This window comes from Pieris rapae, chromosome 3, assembly GCF_905147795.1.
Source record: "Pieris rapae chromosome 3, ilPieRapa1.1, whole genome shotgun sequence".
NCBI classification, from domain to species: Eukaryota; Metazoa; Arthropoda; class Insecta; order Lepidoptera; family Pieridae; genus Pieris; species Pieris rapae.
In genome coordinates, this window is record NC_059511.1 from 5,064,668 (window position 1) to 5,079,108 (window position 14,441).

General features: G+C 32.8%; 1 protein-coding gene across 1 annotated transcript; it reads left to right on the plus strand.

The window, feature by feature from the left end:
- The first annotated feature begins 4,251 nt into the window (after positions 1 to 4,251).
- Positions 4,252 to 8,362, plus strand: LOC110993288. Its single transcript, XM_022259488.2, has 3 exons — positions 4,252 to 4,332; positions 4,685 to 7,452; positions 7,532 to 8,362. Exons 2-3 carry the CDS (start codon positions 5,376 to 5,378, stop codon positions 7,933 to 7,935), a joined length of 2,481 nt encoding a protein of 826 aa, XP_022115180.2. The 5' UTR covers positions 4,252 to 4,332; positions 4,685 to 5,375; the 3' UTR covers positions 7,936 to 8,362.
- The last annotated feature ends 6,079 nt before the right edge of the window (positions 8,363 to 14,441 follow it).

Consider the following 14,441-nt stretch of genomic DNA (forward strand, 5'->3'; position numbering starts at 1 on the left):
AGTTTAAAAGGTCTTATTATAGAAAAAAGGGTCACAATGACCTACAAAATATAAATACAAGTAAAACATACAAATATATTAAAAAATAGTTCGCGTCTATATTTAATATTTATCAGGCATGAAAAGCCATTATTTAAAAAGATATTGAATGTCACATAAATTGAGATTTAAGGGGAAAAGGGTTTTCTTTCAACTTAAACGATTCGTAATCAGATGAGATCCATTTACGAGGTTTTTCCTTAAGTTAAGGTCTATTGGAAATATCCTTTGATTATCAATATATACATTTGGATTATATACTTTTCATAAAGCTTACCCTTATGTTTAGGAAATGAAATTTAAACACTATATTTTCCTAACTGAATTGGAAAGAAACAGTTATATCCTACAAAAAATAGGATACCATTTTTAATTTTTAATTAGAGTATATATCATCCTTGGAATTGCATTTTCGATACATATAAATTACAGTACACTTTCTAGAATGTTCAAGATTCTCTAATCTGATCTAACGTAAGGAATGTAAGTGGTAATGAAACGAGTTTTTAATAAATGCATTTGTAGTTAACTGCTGGTCTCGCATTGTCTGCCTTAGGAGGTCCTACTGTCAAAGTGTCCATGAGCGATGTTATTATAATATTATAATAATGACTCTGCTTTTAAGGCTATTGGCTCTTCGCCCTTTTCTATAAACAAAAAAATATCGGTTATAGATTTTAGTTATCAGGTAGTTCCAAGATGCACAGTCTTTCGACGTTCATGGCAATCTTTCCCAAACGCTGTATCATATCTTCAAGCTCCAACCTAGTATTATGTATTCTGCAGCTAATCCGTCTTATGTCAAAGACAGACTTGCGCTTATGCGGATTCAATAACGGCCTAATCGAATGTCATATACAAACGTCAAACTAAATGGTTGGATAGAGCTAAGATTAATATAGGCTGTAGAAAAAAATAAGTCACAACATCGTCAATTCTTAGTGGCTTTGTAAATTATATTGACTCAACTCGCAGCCATTAATAATAAGTGAAGTTGATCTCTGTCGATTTTTGGGATGTGTGTGAATCTGAATTTCTGGAGGGCGACATAAATAATATAGTAACTTAGTAAATAATGGTGACGGATATTTGAAGTCGGTTTCATATTTCTAAATTTGTTGAATTGTGATGTACATAGTTCAACGTTGTTACCTCTGTCATAGATTCGAACCCCGGTGTAATGAATTTTTACATCAGTGTGCAAATTCAAAACATCATGAGGAAACCGGTATGTTATAGAACCAAAGAAATAACGGCTGATCATCTACTTGCCTATCAGAAAAAATATCAGGAAATAGATACAGAATCTGAGATAAAAATGTTTTATAAAAGGCAATTATATCTACCATCATATGTGTCACCTATAGGCGAAATGTTTACACATGTTTGTAAATATAAAATTCTATTTTTTTTATGATATCCATTAAATATATCAGTTGCATAAAATTCGATAAAATGAATTAATTGGATTAATTAATTTATATATGAAAGCGTAACGCGGTTCTTGATTAGGTTAATAATTGTTTACTACAGTGTTATAATTATAGGCTTGGAATTTGCAGTAATGATAACAGTAAATAAGCGAGATTGTATTAAAAAAAACACTTTTTCAACGGTTTGAAGCTATGTTCATGTATTATAAATTTATAATTAAATTAATACATATCTTCAATCCGTTGAAGTTCTTTCTTTAAATCTGCAAAAGTTATGTTAATAAAATATAATGTGAGATTGTATATTTTAAACCAGATTTTACGACAAAGTTTAACGTAATCTTGTAAATATAAATCTTTTATTTTCTTTATATCTAAATTGCGGATAAAAATAATAATAAATAATAGACTAAAATTTGACGTATAAGTATTCACACCGGAAAAACTTGTTAAAGTTTTATCAAGCTCCATCCTTCTCTGTGTGGAGCACTGCAGTCTCTTCTGGACCGTTTCTGCCGAGTGTCATCCGGGTACTTTTGATGATATTGAGAGCGAACTTAAAGATGTCTTGACTATCACCTTACCGCCTATAGGTTGCACTCTAAAGAATGCTCCTTGGAATTTATTCCGACACGCCCTTTGAAACTCGCTGGAGCTTCACCTCTTAGTTGTTGAAATCTCTATTTGCTTCATGGCTTCTTATAAAAACAGCGTAGGAGTTGAGCTTCTTTCCTAAAGAGTTTCACTTCACATATTTTATTCATGCGGCATTTAAAAAGGCTCTTGGACAGGCCCTCCAATAAGCTGCATCTCACTTAAAATTAGGTTCAATTGAGGCTAAACGTTTGTTCAGTTCTGTATAAAAGAAAATGATTTCTGTGGTAGAGTTCCCTTCAGCATTTCCTCGCTGCATTGCGATACAAATACGCTAAGCGAAGAAAGCAGCTGTCTCCTTACGGCAATTTGCATAAAGTGCTCCATATTTAGCTTATAGTATGAGTACAATTAGTAATTTATGTGGAGATTTATACAAATTACTATACATATGTGATACATATTCACAAAGGGTTTGTAGGGCTGTTTTGTCGCTAAGAGCCATTAGATAATTTTAATAATTCACAGTGCCCTAATTGATTTTGCATAAGTGGCCTTTACCGACTTCAAAAAACTAAAAGAGGAGGTCATCAGTTCCACGTTTATGTATGTTGCTGTTAACCGTTACACAATCTGGACGTTTAGGGTCCGTTCACACAGACCGGCTCGGAGAGGAGAGCAGATTTTTATCACGTTGGAAACAGTGTTTTGAGTGATTGTAGTAAAGTTTATTTTTGCATTTGCACCTTTTTTGTCATTAAAAATGCCTGAACGCGCTTCGTGTGAAGTAATAAAAGGAGCCGACCGGCTCCGCTTGCGTGCTCTTTCTCGCTCGCGATATAATGATGTGAAATAGTTGGCGGCTCCGCTCCGGCCAATTCCAAGCGTATACGACCCGGTCTGTGTGAAAAGAAAAAAGCAGGCCGATGCTCTCCGAGCCGGTCTGTGTGAACGGACCCTTAACCTTCCAAAAATTTATTAATAGGGCCTTAATGTCCCTTGTATAGATCACAATGCATACATGCATTCATTTTCTTCCAATATACAAATGACGTCTGTATAATGAAAAAAACGCGAGAAAATCAGACTATTTCTAGTTGATCAATGGTTTGAGTCTATAAAAAGCTACATATTTATTACACAAATATGTTAAAACTACGTTTATATATTTGGAAAATATTATGATTAATTGTATATTGTCATCGATTTAACCCCGCATTATTTTCCTCCTCTACTCTGCGTTGAGTGTGCCAGTTACTGACCTGTGGTTTAACCTCGCTTCTAAAACTGATATGTATTGTTTACCGTAATAAAATACTAATTATAAATATATTAGTTCAAATTCCTATTGGGAATATTAATAGTACTGTTTGTTTTGACTTATCATTATAGTCGGTTTTGTGGTTTGATCTTTACCACAATACGAAAAGGACAATAATAAATAAATTAATACATTAATGATATTGGTACATTTGTCGTCTATATACATAATAATTAGCAGAAACAGCGTATGGAAAAAAGTAAATAAAATGCAATAGTGATTAACGATAAATATTAAAATTAATCAAAAATATTTTATATAAATAAATAAATAATAAGTAAATACTATCACCGTCGTATACGAAATTGATTTAACACCAAAATAATATTTATTTGTCCACACTGTTTAATTGTACTGTTACGAAACACGTGTTCTAAGTATAAAAATCCTATAATATACAACTTGAACATAGTTTCGATGTCGAATTTAGGTGTTGGTGTGCGCGCGACAGTAAAAATTCACTATCATCATTTTTCTCCATTGCGCCAAAAAGAAGTAGCATTAGTTTCAACCAAGTTCAGACTTCATCGTGGGAGACAAAATAATAATACCAAATAAACCAAGAACGCTTCCACTAAAATGAGTGTGCATGACCTGTAGGGACTGCTTTCTATGGCTGTCCCGTCATTTGCATCCTTATAAAAATCTGCTTTTAAAGACTTAGAGACTATAATTAACTAAATCCTTGTTACAATATTCTCAAATAAACTTCACTTTTATATGATAAGTAAATTGTTTAGAATTATCCATGCGAAGTCGCAAGTATCAAATAGTATATTAGTAAATTAATATCCTGTTTGGTCTGCCTTATCAATATAGTATTTATACACCTCAGTTATATATAAAGGGCCATATATTAATGCTCAGCTGTTGTCATAGTAGTCGTTTATTTATGGGAATGTATGATGCTTAAAGTTTGTTTGAAGCAGGTCATTTTTTGTTTCGGTAAGTTTTTTAAATATTATATTAATTGCTTTAACGATGCCATGAATGTTACTCCGGTAATGTCTTTAAACTGAAATTTTAAGATTCTCCTACTTAAGGAAACTTACGTTCCTAACTTAACGTTAACTATTTTTTTTCTGTGAAATTTATTAATATTTTTTATTATTTTTGACAATATTTTTTTTTTACAAATTGCTCTGCCATGACATATCATTTAACCTAATGATCTAATTTAATAATTAATTTAACCTAATTGTAACCTAGTTGTAACCTAATTCTAAGTCTAACCTAATTTACTAAAAAGGAGTCAAATAGGAAATAGGTATCATTCATTCTTATTTGTATTTTGTAGGTAATGGGATCTGATATGGACTCTGGGCACTGGAAAGTTTTGAGTAACCTTCTTGCCAGATTCGAAAGTGAACCAAAACAGATTATCGGAAGATACACTACTTCTTGGTTTTTGGTTGGTGAAGAAATATTTAAAGAATTCTACAAACTCGGACTCGCCATAGAGTGGCAATTTTCCAGGATTGAGAGAAACCGCGACGTTGATCACATTTGCTCACAGATCCAAAGGAATGTTGGTTGGCTGCAATGTTTTATAAGTCTTTATCCTAATTTAAAACTCGACTTTGAGTTTGCTTGTTCCTCTGATGACATTTGCCAGGTTAGATCAGGAATTGATGTTTTATTAAAAGGGTTTGCAAATTTAAACGAAAATTTCGATAGTGTTTTAAGAGAATTAACTGAAGAAGGAGACGTTGAAGATTTTGATCACTGTTTAAAAATTTGGATAGAAACGGGCCACCGTCCTGACTTCATAGGTGGCGTAAGTAACGTTTTTTCGGAACATTGGTGGTGGTTTTAAATTAATTATTAATAAAACCTAATAAATACAACTATGGAAGTTGAAGAAGGAAAGTGGCAACATCAAGCTCACGAGAATATCGATAAATATTTACATAGAGGTGTCGATGGAAAAGGAAACGAGCCGCAACTGCTTTATGGCTCAAACTTACTTAATACAATAGGCATAGGCAATGGGCTTACCTCTTCGCGACCCAACAGTATTTTCACATGAAGAGTTTGAACAAGCTGAAAAAGGAGAATTAGTTTTCTTTGATTCGGATTCACTTAAGGCTATACATATAGTAGATTTTGGGATACGAGTAGCATGTAATGGAGATTCTAAGGTTTATTTAACTGTTGTACCGATTGAGCTATACTATGAAAATAAGCTGTATGAAGTACCAGTATTTAAAGTGCATCGCTATCACCACTCAAAAATATATTACGTTGATAATATTGGAAGACACTACGACAGCTTTGATGATTGGAAGGATAATAACAAACTGCCACCATGTAAAATAATATATCCGCAAAATCTTGAATTAAGTTCGGATGGTCAACATACTCTCGTTTCTCCCCCCTATGAGCCTCCATCAGCGCAAACTGAGACTAAAGTATTGCATGGAATCGATATTGCTGCTGGAATTGTGGGTATCGGGTCTGCAATAGGTTTAATGGTTGTTTCAGGACCAGCGGCACCCTTTCTAGCATTAGTAGGTATTGCTAGTGCGATTTGGGGAACATCTAGAGCTATTCATGAGTTGGTTGATCGAGGAGAACATGGGCAATCTATTGATCCTTTCACAGATTCAACTGCAAGAATGCTATGGCTTGGTATTGCAGCATCTATAGCCAGTTTCGGAGCTATGGGTGCTACTATGAGACTTTCTTCTCTAGTTGCTCGTGGTATACAAGTATCAAATGCTTTAAAAATATTAACTAATGTTGTGAATGGAGTAAGCGTAACACTTAACTCAGCTGCTATTGTAAACAATAGTATATACTTGATTCAACATATAAATGAAATGTCACTTGCCGACATTTTGCTTAACGTCGCTTTACTTGCTTTTTGGACAAAAGGTACATTTACATTCAAAAGATCGAGTGTCATTATTTCAGAAGCGCATGACCGAGCTTTCGCTTCTATAACTCAAGAATTACCCCCAGAAACTAGAAGCAGTTTTTCAGAGTTCAGGAGTAGAGTACAGGAGATGTTAAACATAGATGAAATAGAACTATTACAGTTATTCAAAAGAGCAAGTGAATCTAACATATCTATACGTGAATGTGCTGAATTCTTGATAGATGGAATGCATTACTATGACACAGTACCAAAACTTACTTCAGACCAAATAGAATCGCTATCCAGTTTACGCGACTTTATACAGGACGATTTACAACTACTTTACGGTCTGCAAAGAATTTCTACAGCTTCAGGTTCTAATAGAGAACAAACATTGCGATTAGTACTTGAATTATGGGATCGTTACATAATTAGTAATCGACCAAATACAGATGATGCGCATTTTATACCTGGCTATTTAGTATTAGGTCATGCTCCTCCAATTGAAATAACACAATTAGAAAACCTATCACCGTCCCTCATTAGATTTGTTGGTGAACATTTGAGTACAATACATACAGATGCGATTCACGAGTGGTCCATTACAGAATTAGTATCTCTTCAAAACCGTGGCCTTTTCATTGAATGCCCGGTTACAGGAATTAAGAATGGATATGCCACTGTTTCATTAAAAGGTTGTTTAGACATAAGCTTGAAGAAACTTGATTCTTTCCCCGAAGATACTTGTTTAACAATTTTGAGAATGATTGGAGGACTAACCGAAGAACAAACTAGTTCCAGTTCTAAATTGCCCTCTAAAGTTGTTCAAACTTGCGTATCTAAGAATAGATTACGGTTTGAAATTCATAGAAAGGAAAGTGTAGAGTGGGCTCGTCGCTCTGTAGCTTGTTCTCCAGAGTTAACTGACATAATCAACTCTGATCTAATGCCACATGAAAGAGACAGATTGTATACTTTTAAAACCGAAGCAAGGGCTAAAGAAGTAGACTCCATTAAGGACCCTCCCTATATGGATCAGATGATGGATTTTGTACACGAAATGAACCCGAAAAATGTAAGTGAAATTGTTGCTTACAGTCAATTTGTTATGACCTACGTTGACGAGAAGATGGCAATGTTAGAAAAGGACATTCGAGATGGCAAAGAAATATTACCCCATAATACCAAGAAGAAACCTTGGTTACGTATGTATAAATTTGCAAATCTAGACAGATTTTCATAATATTTTTATATTATGGTAATTTTATATGATTTTATTTCTAGGTAAAAATGCAGTTATAAAAGCGTTTTCAAATGTCCAGGAAATGAGAGACAAATTTACTGAACTTATGACAACTGTAGAAGAAAATGATATGGTGGGAATTCAAATAGTACACAAAAACCTTTCCGATGAAGCGTTGGTATCAGCAATTCGTTCACATCGAATACGATTTGGTGGTAAAGTTTCCGCTGCGTACCATATCTACAAACATCCCACTGATCCTTCTTCAGCATACATTGAACAAGCAAACCAAACGATCGGGAATTCCGAATATCATGTGTCACTGGGTCAAGAAGGTGACTCAAGGATAATTATTTTTAATGATCCAGATGGAGGCAATGCCGTAGTTCTGGAAAAAGATGGGCGAGTTTTACTTTGTTCTTTTAGGGCAGGTGGCAGAAAGTAGTAATCTTCGTCGCTTATATGTATATGCTTGTATTAACATTTACGTCTTCTTAGCATAGATTGATTGAGTTTATTTTGGCTTAATACTCATAATAAAAAAATCCAAACTAACAAAAAATTCAGAATATCTTTTCCTACTATTAACACTTGCTGACGCTACTATAAAAAATTATACTTCTTTATTAACATTGTCACTTGCTGTATTACTTATAATTTCTTAATAAACTGTTGACACAATAAATATCGTTTTTTATTTTTATGCCATTCATATAGTTTATCCCATTGTTCATTTACTGTTTAAATCATTAATATGCTTAAAATTATAAAGCTAAATCTTGAAAGTCGAACAATTTTTTTTGTTTTCAAAATCACCAAATTAAGGCGGTCGAAACCCCGGAAGATTAAATAGAACTATTTCTGTAACAATTGTTTCATATAAAATAAGATAGATATTTGGTTTATTCTTTACACTTTTTATACTTTTCGTTCAGTTCGTTAAAAAGTTTTTCTATTATGGTCTCTGGACTTAAGTTTGAGGGTCTCCTTAATTCTTGTTACAAATTTTGGATACAAGAATGTTACTTTAATGAGCTTTGCGGGGGCTGTCCGCAGCTTAATTAGTTGGGGTTTATCTCCGCAGTTTTGTCCTATGTGCCTAATGTTAACTTAAATTCAAATATCTCTAGGCTTAATGTTTTATGGTGGTTAGCACTATGGTCGTTTCCTTCCTAAAAATATTTGAGGATTCGTTTGTCTAACTATCAATTAATACATACACAATTTACGAACAACCCATTGAGAGACTTATTGCGGAAACTGAGTCCATAAAATATATGGTGTATGAAAACATTGTGAAATAAACATTGCGAGGATCCAAAAAATTTGTGTGTGTCAGACACAAGACCCGTCACTAATATTATTGATATAAACAAACTTATGTATATGTGGGCTTGGCCATGGGCTTGTACCTTACGGAAGAATCAAATGTAGACGGAGGTGTACCGATAAGCTTTTAAAGAAAACTGATTAGTAAAAATGATATAGAAATATGTGAACCATATACTCAAACCTTGAAGTAAATTGTTTATGCATGTATTTTATTTTAAATAGCTGAATTGACTTCTTAAAATATGTTTATTAAACCATTATTTAAACTAAGAAATGTGTTTTAAGATGTTAAAAGTATTTATTCCTAACACACAAATAGGATTTTGAATATTCTTGTATTAATTAGGTTCATCGTTATTTGATAACATTAAAAACATAGAAAATGTTGTTTTATGTAATATTTTTGTTTCGTTCCTAGTCCAACGAGTTTACAATGTTATAACAATTTGACAAAACCTTTGAGCTGTCCTAAACAATCATGAATGTTTTCATAATAAATGAAATTACAAATTTTATTGCAAGTAAAATGATAATGGGTTTTTAGCTTCGGGCGTTAAGAGCCTACATCAATTTCGTCTCGTCATACGCCGAAACCCAATCCACAATCTCAGATAGAAAACAACCCGAGATTGTGGACAGTAGGTCGATCTCCTATCTGCATCCCAATAACCTAACCCTACAAAGACAATACATTTGTGGCGAAATTAAAAAAAAAATTAGATAGGATATTGGCACACTTGAACTGTTATTTTCATACATAGGTCTATCCAGAGATACCGATCCGACCTACAATGGATAGTTTGTATATACAGGCTATTACAATCCGTCGATTGATTATTGGCACACTTTTTACAACATTAGGATTAAATTGTCTATCTCAGATGCTCAGAAATGGATTGAAATAGGTTATTGGGTTTGGGCGATAGACAATACAATATCCAGAGTAACATGGCGGTGCAAAGATGTGAGTAACAAACAATACAGTTTAAACATACCTTCTAAACTTTTCAACTTGAAAGAAGTTCTGCAAATTAAAAAGAAAAGTTAATCTATCAGAGAAAGGTATGGTGAGTACCGTGGATGTCTTATATATTCCAATTGAAGTTCCTCTAATTTGGTAGCAGTCATCACAGGTAACACAGTCGACACGCCTTTGTCGATTTCTGAGGTCCAAGCTTTTTCGCCTTAGCAATTTGCTTCAAGTGGATTAATAAGTTTTATCACTATCACCGTAGCCTGCAGCTGACTCAGACGTAGTTTGCGATGGATCCGCTTCCACAATAGCCTTCAATTCTTCGGTATCAACTTCGGTCTTCGGTCTTCGGTCGTCCATGTTGATTGTTCTGCAGGTCGAAATTTCCAGATCGTAGACGGAACGAATAACGCACTGTGTTTTTTTTTACGACACCGCCATACACATCATTAATCCTTCGAACCGTTTTTGTAGCACTGGTGCCACGGACGAACTCATGCTCGTAAATAATCACCAATCTTAATGTTTCCATTTTATAAGATTTACGCAAAGAAAAAAAAACGGGAAAATATAATGCAAAACAAAATGCACGAGTAAACAGCTGTAATAAATTGAATTTGGAATTCCTAACCAAAGAGGAGATATTTGAGGCGAAAGTGACCATTACGACAAAGCGTCAATCTCATATCTAAGGACCTAATATTTAAAAAAAAAACCAATAACGGACAGCGATGTAGTGTATTATACTGCGTCTGTATAGCAAGGACTAACAGTTAAACTGTAAATATATTAGAACGGTTCACAACCCTTCGTATTAAATCCACCCATTTACAGACTTACGTACAATGGGTAAGTTAAAACATTGAGAGCATTCCTAAATTCGTGCGGCGAGACCCTGTGAACCCGTGTGGTTAATATAAAAGCAAAATGATGTTATCAACGTCACATCCCTACATATAATAGTGTTATTTGTCACTGTTATTTGTTGTTTCAAGTGCTACTTCACTACACCAGTACATATGTAGAATTAATTAAAGGTGGCATTTTGCACGACTATCTCGAGTTGTTACGCAATATTACAATGTCCAATACATTCGGCCACGTCTAAAAGCTTACTAAAAGGGCATTGCTAATCAAAACAAGTTTTGTTTTACAAATATTTTGCTTTATAGTAACAGTAAACCCTGGTTTTACAACTGACATATAATTGTTTTAGAGGGCTTGTTATGTACATTCATAAAGGTCACCATCATCAGCTTCTTATTACAGAGGCACTTCATCTCGAGATAACTTCGTTAAGACAGTCAATTAAATAGCCATATTGATAATACTATTGTGCGCACATATTTTAATATCGCCTTATAGGCAATTAAAATAGCAATAAATACTTACCTAACGCAATAGTTATACGAGCAATAAGAGCCCATTTATAATATTTATGGTTTTTTAGGTGAGATAATGTATCGTATACGATAACGTTATTTTTAACAAAATAAGTCAGGACACAATAGTTAAAAAGCAATAACAATTAAATATCGGTAAATGGAAAACACAACATACCTGTATGATAAACAACACAAGTAAAAAACACCACGCTTCCCCAAGCCGACTGGTCATCGTGGGGGAAAATGACCACGACCCTCTAAAGGTTAAAAATAACGTCAATATTAATACTCACACTGAAAAGAAAACGAATGATATTCAAATAGCAACTGTCGATCTCTTAGAACACCCGAAAAACTTGAAGAACTTAAACTAGCTATACAAGAAATAAAATGGGATCATCAGAAAATGAGAAGATTTGGAGAACATATAGAAGACCATGGAAAGTACGTAACAGACATCGGGAAATTTAACAAAGACCTTAGAGGAGGCCTATGTCGGAAGACAAGTTGTAACCGAACTAAAGTTTGCCGATAATTAATAGATATTAATACTGTTAATATATTAGTTAAACTCAAAAGTTAAACTAAAAGACTTAGTTAATAGTCAAAATGTTTTTTCAGATAGTAGTCATACGTAAATTAATTTTAGGCACACGAATTACTCTGTGTAGAACTTGATACAACAATAAAGGCTTTATTATTATTATTATTAAAGTCAGGTCACAAAGGTTATGTCTTGTTTTATGGATTTTAAAGGAATGGGGAAATGGTGATGGCATGGGTAAAATGTTTCGGTGATGTTAAGTGATTTTCCACAAATGCTGACACTAATGATTAAAATAATTAGCATACCTACTTCTTAAAGATTGTAGTTGAATTATCTCTAAAAGACTTCGATTGCTAGATCTACTTGCTTAACAACATCTGCCTGGAAGGCGCTCTCTAGTGGAACAGCACATGTTAAAAGAAACTAATTTTGTTTCTTGCCTCGATGTCCGATGGTTACACTCAGCTGTTTCCAATTCTATAATATAATTATACAGTATGTATTTGTTAGAATTATGTAACGTAAGAAACGAAGCCAAATTTCTCTTAAACTTTTAATAAGCTGCATCATTATTCTAAGCTTATACAAAGTTATTTTGTGTATTAATCAAAGTTTTATAATGAATTGGCTTTTTATGCTTCTTACAAGTATAAATAAACATTTCTATAAACAAATCTTAGTCTTTTAATAAGAGCAACGATGAGGATTGATTCAATATGTAATAGGTGGTAGTTAAAAAAAGTTTGTTATTAGGTATGAGGGTGTGCAATTATTTAATCCAATAATTATAAAATTCGCTATATTGGTGTGTTTGACAAATTCAAAAAGGCAGGAAAGGTGCGTGTTAGAGTGAACACAGTTGACTAAAATTGAGACGGCTAATGGCGACGTGTCTCGGCTCGTATATACATTATTAATATTAAGTTTCTCATGTAAATAAAATATATATTTTTTTGTAATCAGAAATAAAGTTCTTTAAACATTAAAAAATACCTATATCGGTTTTGTATAAGTAAAATATAATACTAATAATATATAATATAATGCAAAATATATATTGATGTTCTCAAACCTGAAATCACATTAGGCAGTTTAATTGATAATATTGTGTTATTATTCAGAAGAACGAAACCAAATAGCTATTTAATATCAAGATTAGACATATCAATTATAACTTTAACTTGTACGAGATTTATTTTGTCTACTTTTGACAGACTTAAACAAATTTTGGTATATTAGCATTATCAATTTCCTAAGTTTTGTGATAAATATAACCGAACGACGAATTTGTTTTTATATTGACTTAATAATGGACAAGAGAGAGAGACTTAAGAAAACGTTCTAGAAAATAACTTAAACAATAAAACTTAAAAAATTACAAGTAAAACATATATAGTATTATATAGATACGGGAGTGTCCTTAGGTATATATCAGCTGGTGTTTCAGAGGGTTTCTAATTAAGTCAAAAAAAAATTTCCAAAAAACAAAATCTCATACAATGTCAGCTCAATTTTGTTTCATGAATATCAACATTTGCGACAAATTCAGCAGTCCCATTTAATCCGTTTATTTGCCTGTGAATTCCGCGAGACTTAATATTCCCCTAACGAACTTCATGAGACGAAAATTCGTTAAAATAAACCAGGAAAAAATGAAAATAGTCCTGTCCTTTATCACATTTTCTGAGATTGTTACTGGAATGAATTTTCTTTTACAGTTTGTATTCAATAATACCGCGTGCTGGAAGTTCTGACCCTGTTTTGTAACAACTAACATTTTTAATGAATTAAAAATTATTTATAAGTGATATTTATCTTATCTGACACATTAAAGAGTTTGGTTTTGAAACGTGAAAAACTAAAGTATACTAAAGTAAGTAATTAAATAGTTTGTCGAACTGAGTCGCAGATTATAACTGAATGAATTGTACGAAGACTATAAAATTCAGCATTACATTAAAATATTAGAAGTTACCGCCGGAAAATGTTGTCTATTACAAAATGAAGTTTCCTTAGAATATACATTTCTAGGTAAGTAAGTTAGGGTCTCAAGTTGCGTTATTAAGACTGTACTTGCAATTTAATTTAACCCTCGCAAGATCCAGGGAGTATGTGGATTTAACGCTATTTACTTTAGCTGATGAAGCTGACGCTTATACTCTTCATCTTCTCGTGTTTGCTTATATACTATGTACATGAGTATCCCTTACGGATCAACTGACAATCTAAATAATGGGTGTACATTTTTGTCAGCAATGGGTTCGATTTTTCTCGATATAATTTAAACGCCTTATAGTATTTTACTTATATAAATATATTAGATATTTGTTGCGTTAAAGTATTATTAGTTATCAGAAGCGGATTTAATTTAAAAACAAAGGAATACACACAGGAATCAAATCAAAATTTTAGAACATGTATGTACTTTACACTTTTAATATTTATGGTCGGGTAGTAACACGTCTGTTCCGCATATGTAATATATAATATTCAATGTAAACACGACTTACCGATAAAAATGAATAACTTGTCACGTACACAACATGAACAAATCAAAAAATTTAGTAAAATCGTATCGTATTTATCTCAATAAAATTATTTTATACCATGCTACTTAATCTGTAAAAAACAGCTTTAATATCAGCAATTCATACATATTTTAAAAAGATAAAGCTACATCGGAATATATTTTATGGCGGTTGTGTTCAATACAT

Bases quoted from the DNA above. Each gene is read 5' to 3' on its own strand.
- LOC110993288 (XM_022259488.2), top strand. From the start codon at position 5,376: ATGGGCTTACCTCTTCGCGACCCAACAGTATTTTCACATGAAGAGTTT. The intron at 7,453-7,531 runs GTATGTATAAAT...TTTTATTTCTAG, and splicing joins CAAGAAGAAACCTTGGTTAC to GTAAAAATGCAGTTATAAAA.